This window comes from Pristiophorus japonicus, chromosome 7 (assembly GCF_044704955.1).
Source record: "Pristiophorus japonicus isolate sPriJap1 chromosome 7, sPriJap1.hap1, whole genome shotgun sequence".
NCBI classification, from domain to species: domain Eukaryota; kingdom Metazoa; phylum Chordata; class Chondrichthyes; family Pristiophoridae; genus Pristiophorus; species Pristiophorus japonicus.
The window spans coordinates 222,197,975-222,212,390 of NC_091983.1; the positions used below are offsets into that span (position 1 = coordinate 222,197,975).

The 14,416-nt window shown below is 47.5% G+C and overlaps 1 protein-coding gene across 2 annotated transcripts in view; it reads left to right on the top strand.

The window, feature by feature from the left end:
• The window catches only part of sde2 (SDE2 telomere maintenance homolog (S. pombe)), a 54,500-nt gene that overhangs the window by 7,122 nt on the left and 32,962 nt on the right, over positions 1-14,416 (top strand). Inside the window, exons 4-7 of one of the 2 annotated variants that reach the window (XM_070885841.1) lie at positions 790-959; positions 1,657-1,768; positions 8,111-8,489; positions 11,906-12,029. In XM_070885841.1, coding sequence (XP_070741942.1) covers positions 790-959; positions 1,657-1,768; positions 8,111-8,489; positions 11,906-11,962 — 718 coding nt within the window. In that variant the 3' untranslated portion in view covers positions 11,963-12,029. Of the gene's footprint in view, positions 1-789; positions 960-1,656; positions 1,769-8,110; positions 8,490-11,905; positions 12,030-14,416 lie in introns of those variants that run through there. The other variant, XM_070885840.1, reaches the window with a different exon arrangement.

Sequence of the window (14,416 nt, forward strand, 5' to 3'; positions counted from 1 at the left end):
TGTGCTGCTTGCTATGAAACCAAGCCCTGGCCACCAGAAAGTCCCAAGTTTGAGCCCCAGTTTGGCTGAGCTGCTGATCTCAGTTGGGCTGCTGCTTGTGGCTACAACACTTCTGGTTGCTGTGGGAAATCGGCCAGAGTCCCCGTTGCTGCTGATATGAGTGTCTTCAGCCTCTGGGCGAGGACCGATTGGGTGCTTGCTGTGAAGCTGCCTGTGGGTTGAAGAGTTTGCTAACATGCTGTTTCAGTGTCACCTGTGTCTCAGATGGTAGCACACTCGCCTCTCCGTCGGAAAGCCGTGGATTCAAGACCCACTCCAAATCCTGTGAGCACAGAATCTAGGCTGACACTCCAGTGCAGTAATGTGGGAGTGCTGCTCTGTCGGAGGATCTGTCTTTCGAATGAGATGTTAAACCAAGGGCTCGTCTGCCCTCTCATAAGAGATAAAAGATCCTATAGCACTATTTTGAAGAAGATCCTGGTGTCCTGGCCAATATTTATCCCTCAATCAACATCACTAACCAGATTATCTGTTGTGTGGGAGCTTGCTGTGCACAACTGGCTGTAAAGCGACTTGTACCGTCCTGAGGTCGGGAAAGGTGCTATATAAATGCAAGACTTTTGAAGCTCGAAGAATGGACCGCTTGTTGACGTAGCAGAGAGCTACGTTACTTGTGTAACTGCAGAAGAAAAAGCCGACGGCACAGGAGGGGAGTAGGGAAACGTAACTTGCCCCTGTGACCGTGATGGTGAAGCCTTCAATAATTGCTTCATTGTTTTCTTTGTACAGTATGGCCGAATGGATAAAGAAGCAGGCGGAGCGGGAAACAGACAAGGAGCAGAGGCGAGTGGATCGATTGCAGCGCAAGCTCGCCGAGCCGAAGCACTATTTCACTGACCCACAGTACGAGCAGCAGCTGGACGAGATGTCTGAGCGCCTGGAGGACTCCGTGCTTAAAGGTACAGCTGCGTTCAGAAGCCTCGCCCTACTGGCACCCAACACGGTCACGGTTGTTTGACCAAACGGGCTGTCATACAGAGCGATTGGCCTGTGGTACCAATCCTTGTTCAAGTCCAGTGCTGGATCTTAGCCATGGTGTGAGAGGTTGAGGGGCGGTGGGGAGGGCAGCGTGGGTGCAGTGCACTGCAGTGGAAGCTTGGCAGCTCCCCACATGGGGCCAGAATCAGCTTCAGCCATTCTTGGAGCCTTCGAGGGACGCTTTGAGGGGCGTCGGCAGAGATCTGGGGATGGCTGGTCCAGTGTCCCTCCTGACTGGGTGCCATTGTGCTCTACCAGGAGGGCAAAGAATTTAAACTGCAGGGTGGAGCAGCACTGGGTTCCTTTACTTCCAGTGACGATATTTTGGAGACTGAATTTACTGTGTATCTACAAAGCGACCGAGGGCATCATTTGTTTATTTTGAAAAAGTGAATAATTAAGATGGAGGAGATCCACATTCCAGTATTCTTTGATTATAATTAAAAGTAAATGAATACTCGGGGGCATCTCGATTACAAATCTGCTCCTTCCGGACCATTTGAACACTCGTACTACAAAGAGGCAGGTTCTGTCAAAGCGTCTTCCTCTCTGTGGGCAATGCATAAAATCAAACTGTGTGTTGTCTGTGCACCGTTTTAATTCTGTATTTCTGTTCAGGTTTACAAGCATCGTCGAGTGATGTGGTGTCGGTGGAAGGTGGAGCTGCTCGAAAACGTGCACACCCCACCGTAAACACAGAGGCAAAGGAGGGAAAGAAAAAATGTCTCTGGTAAATGGCAGTAAACTCGCTCCTTACCACTCACTTCCTGCTGCACCTGCTGATTGCTGCTATTACTTTGCAGTTTTCCTCTCCTGTCCCCGTGATGGTGGATTGTTTGAGTGACCGCAGTCTTGAGTTTCAGGGTCTGGCGGAAGGCGCGTGGCATGCCTGAGCCCGATCCTGATCCTGTCCTCGTTTTGTGTTAACCTCTGCGCCAAGCGCAGGCGGGGAAGTGGAGCTGAGTCCATGATCAGATCAGCCATGATCTTATTGAATGGGCGGAGCAGGCTCGAGGGGTTGTGTGGCCTACTCCTGTTCCTATTTCTTATGTTCTTATGTAACTGAACCGGGGACCTTCCTCCTTTGTGTGGCTCAGTACCACACTGAGCCAACTGGGTGGGCATTGCTGTGATATTTGTATTTTATAGAACCATAGTATCTTGCAGCACAGAAGGAGGCCATTGAGCCCGTTGTGCCCATACCGGCTCTTCGAAAGAGCGATCCAATTTACTCCCACACACCAGCTATTTCCCCATAACTCTGCAAATTAGCCCTCTTCAAGTGCATGTTCAATTGCCTTTTAAAGGTTCCTATGGAATCTGATTCCAACATCCTTTTAGGTAGTGCGCTCCAGATCATAACAACCTTCTGTGTGAAGAAATGTATCCTCATTTCACCTAGTTTTAAATTTATGACCCCTGGTTACCGACCCATTTGCCAGGGGATACAGTTTCTCCCTACTTGCTCAATGGAAAACCCCTCATAATCTTCAATACCTCTATCAGGTCTCCCCTTAACCTTCTCTGCTCTAAGGAGAATAATCCCAGCTTCTCCAATCTCTTCACAGAATCATAGGAATTTATAGCGCGGGAGGAGGCCATTTCGGCCCATCGTGTCCGTGCCGGCCGACCAAGAGCTATCCAACCTAATCCCACTTTACAGCTCTTGGTCCGTAGCCTTGTAGGTTACGACACTTTAAGTGCACATCCAAGTATCTTTTAAATGTGGTGAGGGTTTCTGCCTCTACCACCCTTTCAGGCAGTGAGTTCCAGACCCCCACCACCCTCAAATCCCCTCTAAACCTCCCTCCCCCCCCCCACCCCCCCCCAATTACTTGAAATCTATGCCTTCTGGGTGTTGACCCCCTCTGCCAAGGGAAACTGGTCCTTCCTATCGACTCTATCCAAGCCCCTCATAATTTTATACACCTCAATAAGGTCTCCCCTCAGCCTTCTCTGTTCCAAAGAAAACAGACCCAGCATCTCCAATCTTTCCTCATAGCCAAAATTCTCCAGTCCAGGTAACATTCTTGTAAATCTCCTCTGAACCCTTTCCAGTGCAATCACATCTTTCCTGTAATGTGGTGACCAGAACTTTACATAACACTTCACATAACTGAACTCTTTCATCCCAGTAGAATCCTGGAAAACCTTGTCTCTATCCACTCCAGGGCCTTGACATCCTTCCTAAAGTGTAGTGCCCAGAATTGTGCGCAAGTGGTTAGTTTTCAATTGGACCACATTGCAGAGGGCAGAGATTGCTTTCAGGACCGAGGTTCAAGCCCCCAGGAGCAGCTGATGTCCGCTGGATAGCAGTAGGAGTGCGGTAATTGGCAGAAGAAAAATTCTTGCCCGCTCATCCATGGGATGTGTCCGTGGAATTTGGGTGAGAACAAGTTCAGGCTGGGCCTCGAGGCCCAGTGGTCTAATTATTTGCCGGCTCTTGCTGTGTTGGGCTCACAGAGGCCGACTGGCATCCACAGGACCATGCCCAACAAGGGTTCGATCAGGAAATAGAAAGGGGGAATATCGGGAGTTTCAAAATGAGCCAAATTTATATTGAAAATATACACACTGCTTGACAGTCCTCTATACAGAGCGACCTGTACACCTATAAGAACATAAGAAGTAGGAGCAGGAGTAGGCCATACGGCCCCTCAAGCCTGCTGTGCCATTTCGATCATGGCTGATCCGATCATGAACTCAGCTCCACTTCCCCGCCCGCTCCCCATAACCCCTTACTCCCTTATCAGTTAAGAAACATTCTATCTCTGTCTTAAATTTATTCAATGTCCCAGCTTCCATAACTCTCTGAGGCAGCGAATTCCACAGATTTTATAACCCTCTGAGAAAAGAAATTCCTCCTCATCTCAGTTTTAAATGGGCGGCCCCTTATTCTAAGATTATGCCCCCTAGTTCTAGTCTGGGACCCCAGCTCTAAGGAAGTGGCCATAGAAATACTGGATGCATTGGTGATCATTTTCCAACAGTCTATCGACTCTGGATCAGTTCCTATGGACTGGAGGGTAGCTAATGTAACACCACTGTTTAAAAAAGGAGGGAGAGAGAAAATGGGTAATTATAGGCCGGTTAACCTGACATCAGTACTGGGGAAAATGTTGGAATCAATTATTAAAGATGAAATAGCAGCGCATTTGGAAAGCAGTGACAGGATCGGTCCAAGTCAGCATGGATTTATGAAAGGGAAATCATGCTTGACAAATCTTCTGGAATTTTTTGAGGATGTAACAAGGGAGAACCAGTGGATATGGTGTATTTGGACTTTCAAAAGGCTTTTGACAAGGTCCCACATTGGTGTGCAAAATCAAAGCACATGGTATTGGGGGTAATGTACTGACGTGGATCGAGAACTGGTTGGCAGACAGGAAGCAGAGAGTAGGGATAAACGGGTCCTTTTCAGAATGGCAGGCAGTGACTAGTGGGGTGCCGCAGGGCTCAGTGCTGGGACCCCAGCTCTTTACAATATACATTAATGCTTTAGATGAAGGAATTGAATGTAATATCTCCAGGTTTGCAGATGACACTAAACTGGGTGGCGATGTGAGCTGTGAGGAGGACACCAAAAGGATGCAGGGTGACTTGGACAGGTTAGGTGAATGGGCAAATGCATGGCAGATGCAGTATAATGTGGATAAAGTGAGGTTATCAACTTTGGTGGCAAAAACACGAAGGCAGAATATTATCTGAATGATGGCAGATTAGGAAAGGGGGAGGAGGTGCAACGAGACCTGGGTGTCATGGTACATCAGTCATTGAAAGTTGGCATGCAGGTACAGCAGGCGGTGAAGAAGGCAAATGGTATGTTGGCCTTCATAGCTAGGGGATTTGAGCAGGGAGGTCTTACTGCAGTTGTACAGGGCCTTGGTGAGGCCTCACCTGGAATATTGTGTTCAGTTTTGGTCTCCTAATCTGAGGAAGGACATTCTTGCCACGGAGGGAGTGTAGCGAAGGTTCACCAGACTGATTCCCGGGATGGCAGGACTGACGTGAGGAGAGACTGGAGCAAATGGGCCTTTATACACTGGAGTTTAGAAGGATGAGAGGGGATCTCACAGAAACTTATAAGATTCTGACGGGACTGGACAGGTTAGATGCAGGAAGAATGTTCCCGATGATGGGTAAGTCCAGAACCAGGGAACACAGTCTTAGGAAAGGGGTAGGCCATTTAGGACTGAGATGAGGAGAAACTTTTTCACTCAGAGTTGTTAACCTGTGGAATTCTCTACCGCAGAGAGTTGTTGATGCCAATTCATTGGATATATTCAAGAGGGAGTTGGATATGACCCTTACGGCTAAAGGGATCAAGGGGTATGGAGAGAAAGCAGGAAAGGGATACTGAGGGAATGATCAGCCATGATCTTATTGAATTGTGGTGCAGGCTCGACGGGCCTACTCCTGCACCTATTTTCTATGTTTCTATGTCTGCCCTATCAGTGGAAACATCCTCTCTGCATCCACCCTGTCAAGCCCCCTCATAATCTTATACGTTTCGATAAGATCACCTCTCATCTTCTGAATTCCAATGAGTAGAGGCCCAACCTATACAACCTTTCCTCATAAGATAACCCCCCCCCCCCCCCCCGCCAAACTCCGGAACCAACCTAGTGAACCTTCTCTGAACTGCCTCCAAAGTAAATATATCATTTTGTAAATACGGAAACCAAAACTGCACGCAGTATTCCAGGTTTGACCTCAGCAATACCTTGTACAACTATAGCAAGACTTTCCTGCTTTTATACTCCATCCCCTTTGCAATAAAGGCCAAGATACCATTGGCCTTCCTGATCACTTGCTGTACCTGTATACTATCCTTTTGTGTTTCATGCACAAGTACCCCCAGGTCCCGCTGTACTGTAGCACTTTGCAATTTTTCTCCATTTAAATAATAACTTGCTCTTTGATTTTTTTCTGCCATAGTACACTCCACTTCACCTGTGCGATATTTTCCAGTTCTCATACCAGCTCACACTAAGTCAATTTAGGGTGAGTGTTCCCCGCATCGGATCACTGGCGGAAGGGGACGTCATGTGAGAATGGGATTGGGGTCGGCTGAGGGGTGCCATGCCCCTCCCCCTTTCTCCACAGTGGAATAATCTGCCAACATTCACTGTTGGGCTGACATGAATACATTTGGAGCATGGACCTTTTGGTCCAAATGGCCAGTCTCTGTGCTGTAAATACTATGTAATAATTGGCAAAGTACTGGAGGGTGACCTACACTCATGGACCCATACCCCAGAATCAATAGAAATGGCTGGGGGTGAGGGGAGAACATGAGCAGAATCCTTAATCAGGCACTTTCCTGTTCCATTCTCTGCCAAGATTTTTTGATGTGGCAGTATAATGTAGATGAATGTGAGGTTATCCACTTTGGTGGCAAAAACACAAAGGCAGAGTATTACCTGAATGGTGACAGATTAGGAAAAGAGGAGGTGCAACGATACCTGGGTGCCATGGTACATCAGTCACTGAAAGTTGGCATGCAGGTACAGCAGGCGGTGAGGAAGGCAAATGGCATGTTGGCCTTCATAGCGAGAAGATTTGAGTATAGGAGCAGGGAGGTCTTACTGCAGTTGTACAGGGCCTTGGTGAGGCCCCACCTTGAGTATTGTGTACAGTTTTGGTCTCCTAATCTGAGGAAGGACATTCTTGCTATTGAGGGAGTGCAGTGAAGGTTCACCAGACTGATTCCAGGGATGACAGGACTGACATATGAAAGACTGGATCGGCTAGACTTATATTCACTGGAATTTAGAGGGGATCTCCTAGAAACATAAATAATTTTGACAGGATTGGACAAGTTAGATGCAGGAAGAATGTTCCAGATGTTGGGGAAGTCCGGAACCAGGGGATGCAGTCGAAGGATGAGGGGTAAGCCATTTAGGATTGAGATGAGGAGAAACTTCTTCACTCAGAGAATTGTGATCCTGTGGAATTCTCTACCACAGAAAGTTATTGAGGCCAGTTCATTAGATATATTCAATAGGGAGTTAGATATGGCTCTTACAGCTAAAGGGATCAAGGGGTATGGAGAGAAAGCAGGAATGGGGTACTGAAGTTGCATGATCAGCCATGATCATATTGAATGATGGTGCAGGCTCGAAGGGCCGAATGGCCTACTCCTGTACCTATTTTCTATGTTTCCCCTTAAATGCATCTTATGCTATTCACCTCAACCACTCCACGTGGCAGCGAGTTCCATATTCTCACCACTCTCTGGGTAAACAGGTTTCTCGAGAATTCCTTATTGGATTTATTAGGTGACTATAGGTCTACAGGGCTGCAGGAATACCCACCCTCCTGTATGGCTCAGAGGCATGGACCATGTACAGTAGGCATCTCAAGTCGCTGGAGAAATACCACCAACGATGTCGCCGCAAGATCCTACAAATCCCCTGGGAGGACAGGCGCACCAACATCACGTGCTCATTCAGGCTAACATCCCCAGTATTGAAGCACTGACCACACTTGATCAGCTCTGCTGGGCAGGCCACATAGTTCGCATACCAGACACGAGACTCCCAAAGCAAGTGCTCTACTCGGAGCTCCCTCACGGCAAACGAGCCAAAGGTGGGCAGCAGAAACGCTACAAGGACACCCTCAAAGCCTCCCTGATAAAGTGCGACATCCCCATTGACACCTGGGACTCCCTGGCGCAAGACCGCCCAAAGTAGAGGAAGTGCATCCGAGAGGACGCTGAGCACCTCGAGTCTCAATGCCGAGAGCATACAGAAATCAAGCGCAGACAGCGGAAAGAGCGTGCGGCAAACCAGTCCCACCCACCCCTTCCCTCAACGACTATCTGTCCCACCTGTGACAGAGTCTGTGGCTCTCGTATTGGACTGTACAGCCACCAATGAACTCACTTCAGGAGTGAAAGCAAATCTTCCTCGATTCAGAATGACTGCCTATGATGATGATATATTTATGACCCCAATGTTGGTTCCCACCCCGCCCCCACCCCGCCCTCCCACAAGAGCAAAAGTCTCGCAAAAGTTGACCTTTAGTGTGCTAAAGAATACATTTCCTGACTGGGTTTTATTTCTTGCAGGATGGGGGTGGAGGGTTTCGAAGAATCTGGGAGCTCTGATGAGGAGAGCACTGTGGGCAGCAGCTCCTCCGATGAGTCTCTGTCTCACTCCGAGAGTTCTGTGGGGCAAGCGAGTGTGGAGAACAGTAACGTTGACAGTAACGAGAAGGGCTCCGCTCCAGGGCCCAGTACTGGCTCGTGTGTGCCTGAGCCGGCTTCCGTACAGCAGGAAGATCGAAACCGAGCAGAACCAGGGCCCAGCAGTGACGTGGAGCCAAAGGCTTCGTGTTCACAGGACAGCGACCAGCTTGAAACAGAAGAGGGCGCCAGAGAAAGTCCTGAGGAAATGGAGAAAGACAAGGCCGCAGATACACAAGATGATAACGCACCAAAGACTACAGTAAGTACTGGTCTTTTATGGTTTCCTAAATTTTGAAATGGAGATTATTTCAAGATAACTATTACAGTTAATGTGATTGTGGATGTTAGAAGGTCCTTTATTGTTTTAACAAGTTCACAGTGTCAGCTGTGACTCAGTGGGTAGCACACTCACTTCTAGTTGTGGGTTCAAGTCCCTCTCCAGGGACTTAAGCACATAAATCTATGCTGACACTCCAGTGCGGAGCTGAGGGAGTGTTGCAATGTCGGCAGTGCCGTCTTTCGGATGAGATGTTAAACCGAGGCCCCGTCTGTTCTCAAATGAACGCATTTTGAAGAAGAGCGCGGGAGTTCTCCCCAGTTTCCTGGCCAATATTTATTCCTCAATCAACATAACAAAAACAGATTATCTGGTTGCTGTTTGTGAGGGCTTGCTTGTGCGCAAGTTGGCTGCCGTATTTCCCACATTGCAACAGTGACTACGCTTCAAAAAGTAATTCATTGGCTGTAAAAAAGCAAGTCTTTCTTTCTATAAACCAATTGCCCAGTAATTGGAAAGCACAGACTTGCCTTTATGTGGCCCTTTCTGACGTCTCTCCGATAATTCTCAAGTGCTTCACGTGTAGTTGATTGTGAGATAATGTGACTGGCACATGCGGCAGCCAGTTTGCGCACAGCAGGATCCCACAAATGGCGACAAGATGTGTGACCAGTGCTGGGACCCCAACTATTTACAATCTATATTAACGACTTGGAAGAAGGGACTGAGTGTAACGTAGCCAGGTTTTCTGATGATACAAAGATGGGAGGAAAAGCAATGTGTGAGGAGGACACACAAAATCTGCAAAAGGACATAGACAGGCTAAGTGATTGGGCAAAAATTTGGCAGATGGAGTATAATGCCGGAAAGTGTGAGGTCATGCACTTTGGCAGAAAAAGTCAAAGAGCAAGTTATTATTTAAATGGAGAAAGATTGCAAAGTGTCGCAGTACAGCGGGACCTGGGGGTACTCGTGCATGAAACACAAAAGGATAGTATGCAGGTACAGCAAGTGATCAGGAAGACCAATGGAATCTTGGCCTTTATTGCAAAGGGGATGGAGTATAAAAGCAGGGAAGTCTTGCTACAGTTGTACAGGGTATTGGTGAGGCCACACCTAGAATACTGCGTGCAGTTTTGGTTTCCATATTTGCGAAAGGATATACTTGCTTTGGAGGCAGTGCAGAGAAGGTTCACTAGGTTGATTCCGGAGATGAGGAAGTTGACTTATGAGGAAAGGTTGAGTAGGTTGGGCCTATACTCATTGGAATTCAGAAGAATGTGAGGTGATCTTTAGAAACGTATAAGATTATGAGGGGGGCTTGAGAAGGTGGATGCAGAGAGGATGTTTCCACTAATGGGGGAGACTAGAACTAGAGGGAATAATCTTAGAATAAGGGGCCACCCATTTAAAACTGAGATGAGGAGAAATTTCTTCTCTCTGAGGGTTGTAAATCTGTGGAATTCGCTGCCTCAGAGAGCTGTGGATGCTGGGACATTAAATAAATTTAAGACAGAAATAGACAGTTTCTTAAACGATAAGGGGATAAGGGGTTATGGGGTGCGGGCGGGGAAGTGGAGCTGAGTCCATGATCAGATCAGCCATGATCTTATTGAATGGCGGAGCAGGCTCGAGGGGCCGTATGGCCTACTCCTGCTATTATGTTCTTATATTCTTATTTCTTTTTGCTGTGGGCTGAAAGAGGAATGTCGGAATAGTGCCATTGGATTTTTAACATCCGCCTGAGCACCAAGCCGCCGGGGCCTGTGGTTTACCACTCCAGCTGGAGCCAGGCACCTGCGACAATGCAGCAGCCCCTCAGCACTGCCCTGCATTGTCCGCCTAAATAAATTCCTGGCAGCGACCTCGAATTTTGGATGACTGAGTTGACTATTGGTAACTGACACCGATGATAGTCATATTCAATTGACTGACACAGGAAGGCATGAGCAGTTGGTGCTCTGAACTGGGAGGGAAAAAAATCTTATCCCCCAGCTATTCATTGGGTGTAAAAATAAAATTTGCAAATTGCGACAGTCTGAAGGGCGGACTGCAAATGATGGATACCGACTGGCGTACTCTGCATTTGGAAGGTTTTGTTCTTCTGTTTTTATCTTCATTGGGTGTTCTGTTTCTGCCCCATCTCGGAGCAGAGGGAAAGATGGAATTGTATCAATTTTAGGTGGAACATGCATCCATTTTAAACCAAACTTTCATTACCCAGCATACTCACGACGGGCTGAATGGCCTCCGTCTATGCTGCAACACAGTACGATTTTACCCTGTGTGTTGTGAACTAGTGCCAATGGTGGTGGTGTGACATTCTCTCCAGTACACCTGAAAAAAAAATATTTTTAACTCTTTTTGATGTCTGAAGTAAAGTCTTTGTCTTTGCTTCAATCCCTGATTTGTGGCACTAAGATATGGTGGTGTGGGGATGGTAATACTCGCAAGGATTCTTGCTCCTGACCCCTTACTAGAAATGCTGTGGGTGAACGCCGTTTGAGGACATTTTTAAAAATTAATGATTTACAGAAAGTGTTTCTAAACAGTGCGTCATTCATAGAAATGGATGATTCTCAAATATGTATCATTGCAACATTGTCCATAGGCATGCTGCTGTATATTGTCCACCCTGCAGCCACATTTTCCAATCATCCTGATTAGAAAAACTATCATCTTCATAGAATCATAGAATGGTTACAGCACGGAAGGAGGCCATTTGGCCCATCGAGCCCATGCCAGCTATCTGCATAGAAAGTAGGTGCAGGAGTAGACCATTCGGCCCTTCGAGCCTGCACCACCATTCAATAAGATCATGGCTGATCATTCACCTCAGTACCCCTTTCTTGCTTTCTCTCCATACCCCTTGATCCCTTTAGCCGTAAGGGCCATATCTTACTCCCCTTTGAATATATCTAACGAACTGGCCTCAACAACTTTCTGTGGTAGAGAATTCCACTCGTTCATAATTCTCTGAGTGAAGAAGTTTCTCCTCATCTCGGTCCTAAATGGCCTACCCCTTATCCTTAGACTGTGACCCCTGGTTCTGGACTTCTCCAACATCGGGAACATTCTTCCTGCATCTAATCTGTCTCATCCTGTCAGAATTTTATATGTTTCTAGGAGATCCCCTCTCATTCTTCAGCTAGTCCCCTGTTCTCCCCCCACCCCCTCCCTGTCGCCCTGAAAATCTTTTTCTGTCAAGTACTTATCCAACTCCCCTCTGAAAGCAGTGATTGAGTCTGCTTCCACCACCCTTTCAGGTCGTGCATTCCAGATCCTAACCACTCACTGCATAAAAAAAGTATTTTCTTCTGTCACCTTTGGTTCTTTTGTCAATCGCCTTAAATCTGGTTCTCGACCCTGAACGGTTTCTCTCTCTCTACTCTATCTAGACCCCTCATGATTTTGAACACCTCGATCAAATCGCCTCTCAATCTTCTCTGCTCTAAGGAGAACAACCCCTGCTTCTCCAGTCTCTCCATATAAGTCCCTCATCCCTGGAGTCGACGTGTGTAACAAGAGGCAGTCGATTCATGAATTACATCATGGGGAGGGAAGCACTTGTCTGCAGTACTTCACAGTACTATGGCTTCATAGCTGAATGTGAGCAAGTTTGCATTTCATGTAGAAAAACATTCCAAGGTGCTGTGGAAGTGTTGGGGAGGTGGGGTAATCACTCCAAGTACGCAATCGACACTGGGTTTGTGATCTTGGTACACCATTAGTTAATAAAAGAGCAGTCCGTGCCCTTTCACTTTAGCGACGTACAGTGTAGCTGCTGTCCGTGAACGGCAGCTGTGAACTTTAGCTCCTGTGTTCGGCGCATGTGTGGCTGGCCGATGCGGAATTGCAAAGCACTGGTGGCCTAATCTCGGAAACGTCCGGGGATGAGCGCACTAACGTCACAAGGAGCCCTGCCTTTATTCCAGGTCGAAGGCAGATAGCAGACAGGAAGACAAAGGCAAAGAAAATGCTGGTTTCTCTCTCAACCATCCGTGGAGAGAGAAACAGTTAATGTTTCAGGTCGATGACCTTTCATCATATTAAGAAAAATGTCTACCTGTCTGCTGGCTGTGGCAAATGCAGTAAGTTTATTACGGGGGTTGGCATAGCCCGTGCGGCTTGCAGGTGGGGTGCTGGGGCATTTGAACAATATGCAAGCGGTTCTCGGGTAAACAGAAACTGGTGAATGGATTAGCTGTTGAGGTGCTTTGTTGGGTTGTGTTATCAGACTCTGCGTGTGCAAACCCACTGCTGTTTATCGTGTGCGCTCCAAAGGACCAATGTCTGCTTTCTCCAGATGTGGATTGCACTGCTACTTAGCACAGGGATGACATGACCTGATGTCAGTCAGGATTGGCAGGGTCATGAACAAATGTTTCTGGGGTCATTTATAAAAAAAAATACATTCCTTAGTAAAAATGTAGGGTTTACTGCTTGCATGTCATGTAAGTGCAGGTATAATAGTGTAGTGATTGTGGTATTGGTGACCAACGGTTGCAAGTTTAAATCCCACCATGGTAAGTTGTCAGATTGAATGTAATAAATCTATTGGTTTCTGAACTGGTGGCAGTAACAGAAATGACCGTGAGACTACTGGATCATTGTAAAATACCAACAGGTTCAGTAATTGCCTTCAACAAAGGGGATCTGCCACCCCTATGGTGGTCTGTCAATCCCAGATACTAAGTTGTACAACCATTCTAGTGATTCACGAGAGTGGTGTTTTTTAAATCCTTCTACAGACCTGGCCCGTCTTCTGCTGGGTTGGAGTATAATATCCAGGCTGGCCACTTGGCTTGTCCGTTGTGTCATTCTGCAGCTTTTGTTTCTGCCAGAAACCATTTTGTGATGTGCTAAAGCTGCTGGTGCTGTGAATTTGCTCCAGGTGTACTGTGGGGCAAATCTTCAGCCTGAAGTCACGCAGTGCCCCCTGTTTATTTAAATGGCGGAAATCGAGGAGTAAGTAGGATGCTTATCTCCCCCCTCCACTTACGACGGCTTTTTTCCTCTCTTTACGTCCCCCCAATAGGTCCACCAACTGTGCTTCCTGTTTTCACCCATTTCTGTCAGCACGTAATGCAAATTATGTCAACATTTCCAATACAATTTTGCAATGTCAACTGTCGTGACATGTATGTCACTGTATGTAAGAAAGCTTCCCCCTCCCTCTCTCCTCTTTCCCCCTTCCTCTCTCCTCTTTCCCCCTCCCTCTCTCCTCTTTCCCCCTCCCTCTCTCCTCTTTCCCCCTCCCTCTCTCCTCTTTCCCCCTCCCTCTCTCCTCTTTCCCCCTCCCTCTCTCCTCTTTCCCCCTCCCTCTCTCCTCTTTCCCCCTCCCTCTCTCCTCTTTCCCCCTCCCTCTCTCCTCTTTCCCCCTCTCTCTCTCTCTCCTCTTTCCCCCTCTCTCTCTCTCTCCTCTTTCCCCCTCTCCCTCTCTCTCCTCTTTCCCCCTCCCTCTCTCTCTCCTCTTTCCCCCTCCCTCTCTCTCTCCTCTTTCCCCCTCCCTCTCTCTCTCCTCTTTCCCCCTCCCTCTCTCTCTCTCCTCTTTCCCCCTCCCTCTCTCTCTCCTCTTTCCCCCTCCCTCTCTCTCTCCTCTTCCCCCTCCCTCCTCTCCTCTTCCCCTCTCCCCAGGGCCATAGGGAATTTTACTTGTGTAATACGAATTTTCACAGGTTCCGTCTGCCCACCCCCCCCCCCCCCCATTGTCCAGCAGGGGAAAATGACTCAAACTGATTTAATAACTAAATTTATTATTGACCTCAATGTTTCACGTGGAAAGGAAGTAACATTAGCAAAAATATACATTTTCAAATTACAATATTTACATGAAGTGCTTCTGAATTGTGCATCTCTGCATTGATAGAGTTTTAAGAGAATGGCATTCTCGGAGGAAATCCCGTCCC